This window comes from Physeter macrocephalus, chromosome 16, assembly GCF_002837175.3.
Source record: "Physeter macrocephalus isolate SW-GA chromosome 16, ASM283717v5, whole genome shotgun sequence".
Lineage (NCBI taxonomy): Eukaryota > Metazoa > Chordata > Mammalia > Artiodactyla > Physeteridae > Physeter > Physeter macrocephalus.
The window spans coordinates 100,504,131-100,515,946 of NC_041229.1; the positions used below are offsets into that span (position 1 = coordinate 100,504,131).

At 44.9% G+C, this 11,816-nt stretch overlaps 1 protein-coding gene across 2 annotated transcripts in view; it reads left to right on the plus strand.

The window, feature by feature from the left end:
• The window catches only part of SDHAF2 (succinate dehydrogenase complex assembly factor 2), a 13,450-nt gene extending 2,537 nt beyond the window's left edge, over positions 1 to 10,913 (plus strand). For both annotated transcript variants that reach the window (XM_007106200.4, XM_007106201.4), the window contains exons 2-4: positions 2,209 to 2,432; positions 2,513 to 2,622; positions 10,168 to 10,913. In XM_007106200.4, coding sequence (XP_007106262.2) covers positions 2,209 to 2,432; positions 2,513 to 2,622; positions 10,168 to 10,298 — 465 coding nt within the window. In that variant the 3' untranslated portion in view covers positions 10,299 to 10,913. The remainder of the gene's footprint in view (positions 1 to 2,208; positions 2,433 to 2,512; positions 2,623 to 10,167) is intronic.
• Positions 10,914 to 11,816: the final 903 nt, after the last annotated feature.

Genomic DNA, 11,816 nt, shown 5'->3' on the forward strand with positions numbered 1-11,816 from the left:
ATATTGGTCAGCTCGATGATGTCCTATAAGTCCCTTAAGGGTACTTCACTCTTTTTCATTCTTTTTCTTTTTCTTCCTCTGATTGGGTAATTTCAAATAAACTGTCTTTGAGTTCACTGATTCTTCTGCTTGATCAAGTAAGCTATTTAACTCCTGTAGTGAATTTTTCAGTTTGGTCACTGTACTCTTCATTTCCCAAATTTGTTTTTGTTTTTAATATTTCTCTTCATTGATATTCTCATTTTGTTCTTGCATTGTTTTCCTCAGTTCATTGAACATCTTGATCACAGTTATTTTGAGTTATTTGTCAGGTAATTCGTATACCTCTGTTTCCAGGGTTGGTTTCTGGAAGTTTGTTTTATTTCTCTGATTAGGCCTTGTTTTGCCATTTCTTCATGCACCTTGCAACTTTGTGCTTAGATCCATGCACTTGAAAAAACAACCACCTCTCCCAGTCTTTTTGGACTGACTTTGTACAAGGAAAGACTTTTGCCAATCGGTCCAGCTAGAGAATCTGGGGGCCTATCAAACCTTTTGTGTAGAAATCTCTTCTCTAGACTTGTGCATGTAGATTCCCAACTAGAGGGATTTGCTGGCTTTTTTCCGGAGCTCATAATCTCTTTCTCCCTCTGGTGTCTCTTTTTGGTACTACAGGTTCTCTGGAGCTGCCGCAAGCCTCCCTGCTCTCCTCAGCAGCCCCCAGGCTTCAGAGTATCCCAGGTCCCATGAGCGCTGCAGGTTGGCCAAGACGGAAACCAGTCCCTTGTGCAGCTCCTTGAAAAGCAGGAGTTTTGGATGCATGCTCCTCCTTTCTTTCCATTGGCCTCTGTCGGCTGTACCATAGGTCCTCAGAAGCAGCAGCAAGCCACCCAGCTCTCTTTGGTTTTCAGAGATCCCCAAATATCTAGAGTATGCTGGGTCCTGTCAGTGCTCTGAGACAGGCAAGACAGAAGCCATTCTCTCAGGCAGCTCCCCGAAAAGCTGGAACGTAGGACACACATTCTAACTCTTCCTCCCCAGGTAGAAGTCAGGAATTGGGGGTTTTCTTCTGCTTGTTTTGTGCTAAGCCACAGGTAGGGACGATGGTGAGTGAGTGTATGCTAGTCCAAACCCTCACCTGTTTCTCAGCAGCCCCCAACCTGGCACCTTTTCCGTCACACTTAGATTCAGACCAGACAGAAACTAGTCAATCAGGCATCCTCCTGAAAGGCTGCATGTTGGGTGTATGTTTCAGTCTTTTCTTTCCCTTCCAGGGAGAAGCCAGTAGCTGAGAATTTTCTCCAGTTGCACTGGGCTAAGCCAAGGGGAGGAACTATGTTGAATGAGTACCATGAATTTTTCTTCCAGCTGTAGTGCAGCTGGTTTTGTGCTCACCTGAGGTTCAGGAGCCTCTTAGCTGGTTTCTGGATTTCTCATAAAGGGAGTTGGTCGGTGTATTGTTGGGTAGTTTGTGTCTCCGTGGGAGAAGAAAAGTGTGGGACTTCCTGTTCCACCATCTTGCTGATGTCACCACCTTCTCATTGCATCTTGATAGTTTTTGCCCTTCTCTAGATTGGGAGACTGGGGAATTAGGGGCCATACCATCACCGTATGCTCAGATTTTAACACAGGCAGGTGATTAGAATGCAAACCATTTTGTAAGAATTTTAAGGGAATGCAAAGGAAGGAGAAAAAATTTCTGCTGGAGAGGTTCTGGAAAGACACTGGTTAAGAACATGTTTGCAGTCAGGGGTGGGTTTCAGTCTTCACAGCAGTTACTCTTTGGGTGATCTTGGTAAGTCATTTAACCTCTCCGAGCCTCAGCTTCCTAAGCTGTAAAGCGGGGACAGTATCAGCATGACTTCTTCTTTTTTTTAATTTTTTAATTAAGGTATAGTTGATTTACAGTATTTTATAAGTTTCAGGTGTATGGCGTAGTAGTTCACAATTTTTAAAGATTAAACTCCATTTATAGTTATTATAAAATCAGCATAACTTCTTAAGGACTGAAGGAGATCAAATGCATTTTGCACCTAGTAAGTGTTGAGTGAGTGACAAGGATGGTCGTCCTTGTTAAAAAGATGTTTGTGGGGACTTCCCTGGCGGTCCGGTGGTTAAGATTCCGCACTTCCACTGCAGGGGGCACAGGTTCGATCCCTGGTCGGGGAACTAAGATCCCGCATGTCGAGGCCAAAAAAAAGTGTGATATTTGTGGCTTATTTGTTTCAGATGCTTGCTCTGTCAAGGCGCCACCTAGAGTCTCCTTCACTCAGAGTGACATCATTCAGACGCTGCTACAGAGGTGACAGCCCGACGGATTCCCAGAAGGACATGATTGAAATCCCTTTGCCTCCGTGGCGGGAGCGAACTGATGAATCCTTAGAAACCAAAAGAGCCCGGCTGCTCTATGAGAGTAGAAAGAGGGGAATGCTGGAAAACTGCATCCTACTTAGGTAGGGGGATAGGAGTCTGGATGTCACTTCTCTTTGACTGGAGACAGGCTTTTCAACTTCTTTTTCTTTCTTGTTTCTAGCCTCTTTGCTAAGGCACATCTGCACCACATGACAGAGAAACAACTGAACCTCTACGATCGCCTGATTAATGAACCCAGTAATGACTGGGATATTTACTACTGGGCTACAGGTACTAGGCATGATAAGCAACATAAGGTGAAAAATAGGATGACTTGGGCTGATTTGAGTCTGGAATGGTATCCTGGGCAATTTTTTTCTCCTTTTATCATGTAGTAGACATTCAACCCAAACACTCTTCAAATTTTTCCAAAGCGTGCAAAATTTGTTTTATGAGGTAAGGTTCTTTGTTTGCAAGCAAAAGAAACCTATTCTGTCTAACTTAAGCAAAAAAGGGAATTTAGTGGAATTGTATGGGAAGCTTCCAGTATCAAAGGGAAGGTTGAAGAAAACCAGGCCGGGAATGGAGTGGAACGAGACAGCTCGGGCTGCATAGCACGAGGTCTTCAGGAGTCTCACTCTGGCACCACCTTTGTGAGGAATGAATTCTCATTGTGTATAGTTAGGATTAGCTTTGGCTGTGAGTAAAAATACCCCAAACAATAATGGCTTAAAGAAGACAGAACTATGTTTCTCTTTCTCATAACAGAAGTTCAGAGGTAGATCCTCCAGAATGCACAGAGGGATTTCAGAGTCACGAAGGCCAGATTCCTCTTGACTTGCTGTTCCTTCACCCTCCCCCTGTGTAGGGCTACCTCATGACCCAAGATGGCTGCTGAGGCTCTATCTGTCATGTCCATATTTCAGCCAGGGAAAAAGAGTAGGAGAGTACACCCCATTTTTTATGGATCCTTCTCAAGAAATTATACACCGTAATTCCACTTATTTTCCACCTGCCACACTTTAGTCATATGGCTACACCTCACCATAAGGAAGAAATTATGTAGCCTATTCCATGTGCCCAGCTAAATTGGGGATCCTATTATCAAGGAAAAATGGGAGAATAGATATTAGGAGACATCTCATCCATTTCTGTCACTCTGCATCTCCTGTTTTTGTGTTTCCACTCAATACTTGTACCTTAAAATAGAAGATATTCTATAGGTTCCAAGTGTGAAGTGTGACAATACAGGGTCTAGAGGCTTATATAACCATTAGAAAGCCCACAGAGTGTAAAATATTTACTATCTGGCCCTTTATAGAAAATATTTGCCCCTGACTTAGCATAGTGCATTTGACATTCATCCATGTTGTAGTATCAGTAGTTCATTCTTTTTTTTTTTTTTTTGGGCTGCGTTGGATCTTCATTGCTGTGCTCAGGGTTTCTCTAGTTGTGGCGAGCGGGGGCTACTCCTTGTTGCAGTGCATGGGCTTCTCACTGCAGTGACTTCTTCTGTCGTGGAGCATGGGCTCCAGGCACACGGGCTTTAGTAGTTGTGGCTCGCAGGCTCAGTAATTGCGGCATGCAGGCTCTGGAGCACAGGCTCAGCAGTTGTGGCACACGGGCTTAGTTGCTCTGCGGCATGTGGGATCTTCCCGGACCAGGGATCAAACTTGTGTTCCCTGCATTGGCAGGCGGATTCTTAACCACTGCACCACCAGGGAAGTCCCAATAGTTCATTCTTTTATATTGAGTGGAATTGCAGCATGTGGATGTAACAACATTTTGTTTATCTGCTGACCAGTTGGAAGACATTAGGATATGTCCAGTTTTAGGCAACTATGAATAAGGCCTAAACTGTAAATCTTTGCATACAGGTTTTTGTGAATGTAGGTTTTAGTTTTTCTTGGGTAAATGCCCAGGAAAAGGGTTTCTGGGTCACATGGTAAATGTATGTTTAACATTATAGCAAACTTTATCAATGGACATTAAAATTTGAATTTCGTATAATTTTCATGTGTCATGAAATAGTCTTTTGACTCTTTTCCCTCAACCAGTTAAAAATCTTTCTTAGCTCATAGGCCATACAGAAATGGGCAGTATGCCATCGTTTGTCAGAGCAGGGAGGGACTCTGACAAGCTCCAGGAATGGGCCCAGATCCCGGCCAGCCCCTCTGCCCACATGCACTGGAAAAATGTCCAAAGGACAGGCCCCTCGGCCCCCCAAAACAGCCTCTCCATTCCTAATCATGAGCTATAACTGTCCTGCCCACCTCCAAATCTTTATTTATTTATTTATTTATTTATTTATTTATTTATTTATTTTGCGGTACGCAGGCCTCTCACTGTCGTGGCCTCTCCCGTTGTGGAGCACAGGCTCCGGACGCGCAGGCTCAGCGGCAATGGCTCACGGGCCCAGCCGCTCCGCGGCATGTGGGATCTTCCCGGACCGGGGCTCGAACCCGTGTCCCCTGCATTGGCAGGAGGACTCTCAGCCACTGCGCCACCAGGGAAGCCTGAAATGTGTATATCTTAATAAATGTTCCATGTGCATTCATTTGAACACAACATGTTGTTCTGCACTTGTTGATGAAGTTTTCTGTAAATGTCAACAAGGTCAAGTTGGCTGATACCGTTCTTCATGTCTTGTATATTCTGGTTTATTTTGTCTGTACTCTCTATCAATTAATAAGGAGTGTTGAAATCCCCAACTATAATTGTGGATTTGTCTATTACTCCTTTCAGTTCTCACAGTTTTTGCTTCATATATTTTATGGCTCTGTTATTATGTGAAGACATATTTAGGATTGTTAGATTTTCTTGATGAATTGAGTCCTTTATCATTATGTAATGTCTGTCTTTATTGCTGATAGTTCCAAAGTGTCTGATAGTAGACACTCCAGCTTTCTTTTGATTAGTGTTTGCATGGTATATATTTTTCCATTTATATTAGTTTTCTATTGTTACCACAAACTTTAGTGGCTTTAAGCAACAGCCGTTTATTAGCACACAGTCCTGTAGGTCAGAAGCTGTGCCCAGACCGCGCAGCCTGAAATCAGCGTCATCTCTTCTACATTCCTGCCCGGAAGCTCATTCAGGTTTCAGGGAGCATTCATTCCCTGGGGCGTAGGACTGAGATCCTGGTTGTCTTGCTTGCTGTTAATGTCTTTCCGCTTCTAGAAGCTGCTCTTGGGTTCTTGCCACATGGCCCCTCTGTCTCAGCATTGGAGATCCTCCCTCACGTGGAATCCCTCTTATGCTTCAGATCTCTCTGACGTCCCCTTCTGCCACCAGCTGTAGAAAATTCTGCTTTTAAAGAGCTCACGTGATTAGGTCAGAACCACCTGGATAATTTTCCTGTCCTGACTGTGCCATATAACATAACCCAGTCATGGGTGTGAAGATCATCGTATTCACAGTCCTGGGGATTACACAGGGCTTGTACACAGGGGAGTGGGACATACTGAGGGCCAACCTAGAAGTCTGCTTACCACACCGTTCTTTTAATTTATCTTTGTCTTTATATTTAAATTGAGCTTCTTATAGGTAGCATATATAATCATTCATTTTTATCCAATCTTATAGTCTTTATCTTTTCATTGGTGTGTTTTGGCCATTTACACATAATTAATTACCAGTGTGGTTGAACTAAAATCTACCATCTTTTTTTCTGTTTCCTATTTCTGCTGTCTGTTCTTTGTTCTCTTCCCCCTCTGTTACCATGGATTTTTTTGGGGGGGGGTATTTAAAATTTCATTTTATCTCCACTATTGGTTTATCATTTATATCTCTCTATAATTTTGTTAGTGATTGCCATAGGATTTACAGTATACATCTTTAATTAATCATAGTCTACCTTCAAGAATAGTATACTGCCTCATGTATAATGTAAGAACTTTCAGTAGTACACTGCAATTTCTCTCTTCCATGTTTTGTGCTTTTGTTGTCACACTTTACTTTTACTTACGTTGTAAGTCTACACTACATTTCTATTTTAATTTAGACAGTTATCTTTAGAGCAATTTAAAATAAGGGAGAGAATACATTGTATTTTGTAAATATGTAAATTATAACGCATTATATATAAATATGTAAGTAACATATAACACATATTATGTATAAGGTACATTTTATTTACCTTCATTTTAATCATCTCTGGAGCTCTTCATTTTTTTTTTTTTTTTTTTTTAGTACGCAGGCCTCTCACTGTTGTGGCCTCTCCCGTTGCGGAGCACAGGCTCCGGACGTGCAGGCTCAGCGGCCATGGCTCACGGGCCCAGCCGCTCCGCGGCACGTGGGATCTTCCCGGACCGGGGCAGGAACCCATGTCCCCTGCATCGGCAGGCGGACTCTCAACCACTGCGCCACCAGGGAAGCCCAAGATCTTCATTTCTTTATGTAGATCCATGTTTCTCTGATATCATATTCCTTCTGCTTGAAGAACTTCCTTTAATATTTCTTGTAGTGTCGGTTGGCTATTATGAATTCTCTCAGCTTTTGTTTGTCGTTTTCAAAAGATATTTTCAGTGAGTATAGAATTACAGGTTCGCAATTATTTCTTTTATTTTTATTTTATTTTTATTTTTATTTATTTTTTGCGGTACGCGGGCCCCTCACTGTTGTGGCCTCTCCTGTTGTGGAGCACAGGCTCTGGACATGCAGGCTCAGCGGCCGTGGCTCACGGGCCTAGCTGCTCCGCAGCATGTGGGATCCTCCCAGACCAGGGCACGAACCCGCATCCCCTGCATCGGCAGGCGGACTCCCAACCACTGCGCCACCAGGGAAGCCCTATTTCTTTTTTTTTTTATTTTTTTTTTTTTTGTGGTATGCGGGCTTCCCTCTGCCGTGGCCTCGCCCGTTGCGGAGCACAGGCTCCGGACGCGCAGGCTCAGCGGCCATGGCTCACGGGCCCAGCCACTCCGCGGCATGTGGGATCCTCCCAGACCGGGGCGCGAACCCAGTTCCCCTGCATCGGCAGGCGGACGCGCAACCGCTGCGCCACCAGGGAAGCCCCCTATTTCTTTTATTTTTAAAAAATATTTTATTTACTTGGCTGTGCTGGGTCTCAGTTGTGGCAGGTGGGCTCCTTAGTTGCGGCTCACCGGCTCCTTAGTTGTGGCATGCAAACTCTTAGTTGTGGCATGCATGTGGGATCTAGTTCCCTGACCCGGAATTGAACCCAAGCCCCCTGCATTGGGAGCTCAGAGTCTTAACCACTGTGCTACCAGGGAAGTCCCCACAATTATTTCTTTCAACGCTTTACATGGGCACTTTTCTTTTGTGAGGCTGTTAGTATGCAGGATCGAGTCTGTCTGGTTAGGAACTGAGCTGGATTTGGATCTGTGTTTCCTACCTTATGTTATTGTTGGAAATTTTTCATCCATTATTTCTTTATATGTTTCTTCTGCCTCATTTTCTTCCTCTTTTCCTTCTGGGATTCCAGTTACACTTGGTTTAGACTGATATTGTCCCACAGCTTTTGGGATTCTCTGTTTTGTGTCTTTTACTCTTATTTTTCTCTTCATGTATTAGTTTGAGTAATTTGTATTGGATAATATTTATTGACCTTTCTTCCACTTCACTAATTCTTTCCTTGACCATTAAATATTATGATGAGTCCATTCTACTTATGGGCTACTATATTTCCACTTTTATTTTTAACATTTCCATTTGACTTTCACAGTTTCCACCTCTGTTGGAGCTCCTTATCAGTTCATGCACTTTTCCTACTTTTTCCACTAGCACCTTTAACATAATAGTCATAGTTAATTTATTTAAATCCCCTGTCTAATAGTTCTAACATCCACGTCATCCCTGAGTCTGTTTCTGTTGATTGCTTTGTCCCTTCACAGTGTGTTGTTTCTCACTTTTCTTTTGTGTGTGTGTTAGACACATTTGATTAAGTGTTAGACATCATGAGTGAGACAGTAAAAACTGAGGGAAATGGTATTTATGCTTAGAAATGGGCATGATTCTTCCGCTGGGCTGTTGGAATGGGAATCGAGTCATTCTAGTTAGGAGTCAAGCTTACTTTGGATTTTGTTATTGCTTTGGTTCCCTTCAGTTCACCACCAGCCTCTATTGTTACCATGTGCATCTTCCTATATTTCTGTGCTTCAAAGGAAATCTCTCTCCGTGCTCTTGCCCTCTCCCAGCTGTAGAGACCTATTGATTTCCACTTGGTGCTTGTTGGTTTGGGGAAGGGAGGGTATTCTCTATTATCCTGGTCCAGCTTTGGTCCCTGTGGCCATGGGTCTTGGGGGTGGGCTTTCTCATTGATCCTGCTGGTCCCATCAGGGTAGAGGATTTTTTTTCTTTTTCCCTTCCACCAGCCCAAATGTGTCCTCACATGTGCCCTTAGGAGACAGGATTCGCTGATCTACTCCCAGCCCCTTGAGGCTTTTGTTCTTCGGAGAAGGAAGGGCCAGGCTGGGCATTATGCTTTTTTGGGTGGGCGGGCAGTACTGGTTGCTCCCCTCGTCCTGGCCTGTATCACCGAGGGAGGCTTTCTCCAGCTTCCTGCTCTGGACACAGTCTTTGTCGTGTGCATACTTAGTGGGGGATTGTTGAGAAGAACCTGCACATTGGGGCAAATTCTCCTTGTGTCTGTGGCTCCCAGAGATTTTTGTACTCTCATGCTAGCCTACTTGGCTTTCAGCAGTTGATGAACAATTTTAGCTGAATTCTTCTTACCTGTTTGTACGTGCCCAGCGCCTCGTCTTCCTGTGCCCTCTCTCAAGTGAGCATGTGTTCATATCCATTTTCTCCTTTGAGGGGTCTCTCTTTGCTTTAGATTTTATTCTCTTGGGTGCCCTGTGACCTCAGCTCTCTGATGACTTCAGAAAGTTATGATAGTTCTACTTTATCTGACTTTTTCTTGTTGGGATGAGTATAATGTTCTTCCAACTTTCAACATCCTAGGGGGAAGCCTAAACCTCCTTGATCTTATTCTGATCATCACACACAACAAAACAGATGCCAGGCCCACCAGATACCAGGCTGTGTGCCAAGTGAGGGGAAATCAAACTTTGTTTGGAGGAATTCCCTCTCCTAGCATTGTACCCAGTCTTGCTGGGGGGGTAATTCCAAAGCATATCCCCTAAGGTTTCCCAGTGGGAGGCTTTGCTTGTAATGTGAACCTGAAGTGAGCATCTCTCGGCTGGAAAGAAAGATCATCGGAGGTGAACAGCATCCTGCCAGACTCTCTTCCTCTGGCCTGAGGCTGGCATCCTCATCTCTCTGCTCTCGGTGCGTTTGTTGCCTCTCCATGCAGATCTGGTTCTCCAGGTTCATGTTAATTTGGGGGGCCTCTCTTAGCTTTCCAGTAAATTCTTTCATGCTTAAGCTTACTAGAGTTATCAGTCACTGTCACTTACGTGCAAGGATTTTTGCCTCAGGAAATATATAGGCTAGAAGGGAAAACACAGTACTCAGAAAACAACCGAAGTACCAAATGCAGAGCAAAACAATATGGCCAAGATTGGACAGGCCGGGGGTCGGCAAAATTGCTCCTGGAAGACCAGATAGTTAATGTCATCGTCTTGCAGCCATGTGGTCTCTGGCAACTACTCAACTCTGCCATCGTAGCACAGAAGCAGCCACGGACAGTATGTAAACAAGTGAGAGGAGCTGTCCCAATAAAGCTCTTTACAAATACTGGCTGCTATAGGTTGCCAACCCGCGGTACAAGCTGCCGTGTATATCCAGAGGAAGAATGGAGCTGCTCTGTGTATCCACTGTGGTTTTTGGCCAAGGCCAGAGTTTCGCGTTTCAAGATCCTTATACCTGGCAACTGACTGACCAGTGTAATTCTTTGTGCCCATCCTTCTCTTGCAGAAGCGAAACCAGCCCCAGAAATATTTGAAAACGAAGTCATGGCCCTGCTGAGAGACTTTGCCAAGAACAAAAACAGAGAGCAGCGACTGCGGGCCCCAGATCTCGAGTACCTCTTTGAAAAGCCCCATTGAGCTGAGCGCCACTGCCTGCCTGGCCTCAGTCTGCGGATGCTCACTGCTTATGATGGGTATTGGCCTTGATGTCCCGCTTCTCCTTAGACGCTCAGCCCACCCAGACCGTTGGTCCTGCCTCCAGTGATGGACCCGCCTCTCTCCTGAGGACATGTAAATGCTCAGCGTATCTCATTCCAAGACCTTGTCGTTCCGTTCTAAGCCTCAAAGCGGTTTGTCTAAGTTACCCGTGTTCGGGCCCGGCTTTCTGTGGCTCCACAGGAGGGCACTGTAGGGGAAGCGATTGTGCCGGCTGGTTGCTTCAGCCAGAAGTGAGCTCAGTGCAGAGGGGCAGCCAGCTCTTCGTGCTGTGTGGAAAGCTCCCCGGGTGACCCAGGGCTTTGTTCCAGTGAAATTCCCCCTTCCAACCTGGGATGGTTCTTTCTGCCAAGGGAGAAGCTGCTCCACCCCCTGAGCGGAATCCTTCAAAGGCCCGGCACGCTGAATGAGGTCAGCGGGCAGGAATGGTGTGGGCGTGCTGCTTAAGAGCCGACACCCTCATCAGATTTTCTCTAAAGTGCTCACTTCGTAAATTGAACGATAATTGAATATTAAAGAGTATTTTAAAAAGGAAAATCACAACTCCCCAGCCCTCACACAATTATTTTAATTTTGTCCCTTCTCATGTCATCCACAGACATACGTTTATAGAGCTTTACAAGGTCACAATCGTAGGTTTTATCTTCATGCAGCACTATAGCAAACATTTTCTATTATTCCTACAGTCTCCACGATCGTTTTAGTTGACAAACTAATGACGCATAAGAAGTAATATGTTAAAAAAAAAAGAAAAAGAAATAATATGTTAGGATGAATTAGCTGAAAGTGTTTAGCTCTAGGACTAGAACATTTCGACATTGCCAGGAGGGTAGTCTCACTGGAGGAATTTTCCCCTAGGAGCTGTAATCCAGTTAGAACGGCCATCACCAGACTGGGCCGGGACCATTAAAGCTGTGATCGGAGGAAGGCAGGCCAGAATCGCCAGGCAGGCGGTCGGTGAGCACGAGAGCTGCACGCAGGCAGGAAGTACACGTTTCTGGCATTATTGAGCTTCGGGGTTCCCACGGAGCTTCCTCATGGTCCTGCCTGCCCCTCAGTGTCCCTGGCTGAGGAGAGAAGAGCAGAGAACCAGCCCTTATTTACTTACATGGTCTCAGTAGAGCTTCACAGCTCTCCTGCAGACAAGTGGTGTCACACCTATTTTGTAGATGAGAAAGTGGGCTCAGAGAGAGTGATTTGTCCAAGATTAAGTCACTACTCAGTCAGAAAGGCAGAATCCTGCTTAGTTCAGTCTGTCTCCAAAGCTCATGAACTTTCTGCCAGAACATGCTACCTTTCTGGTGGAAACTGTGTAGAAATCTACGCTTTGAGAAGTTATAGCAAAGAAACTGGACGGTTCTGAGCCATGACCTGTGTGTCACATAGGGCAGGGGTCCCCAACCCCCGGGCCATGGACTGGTACTGGTCCACGGCCTGTTA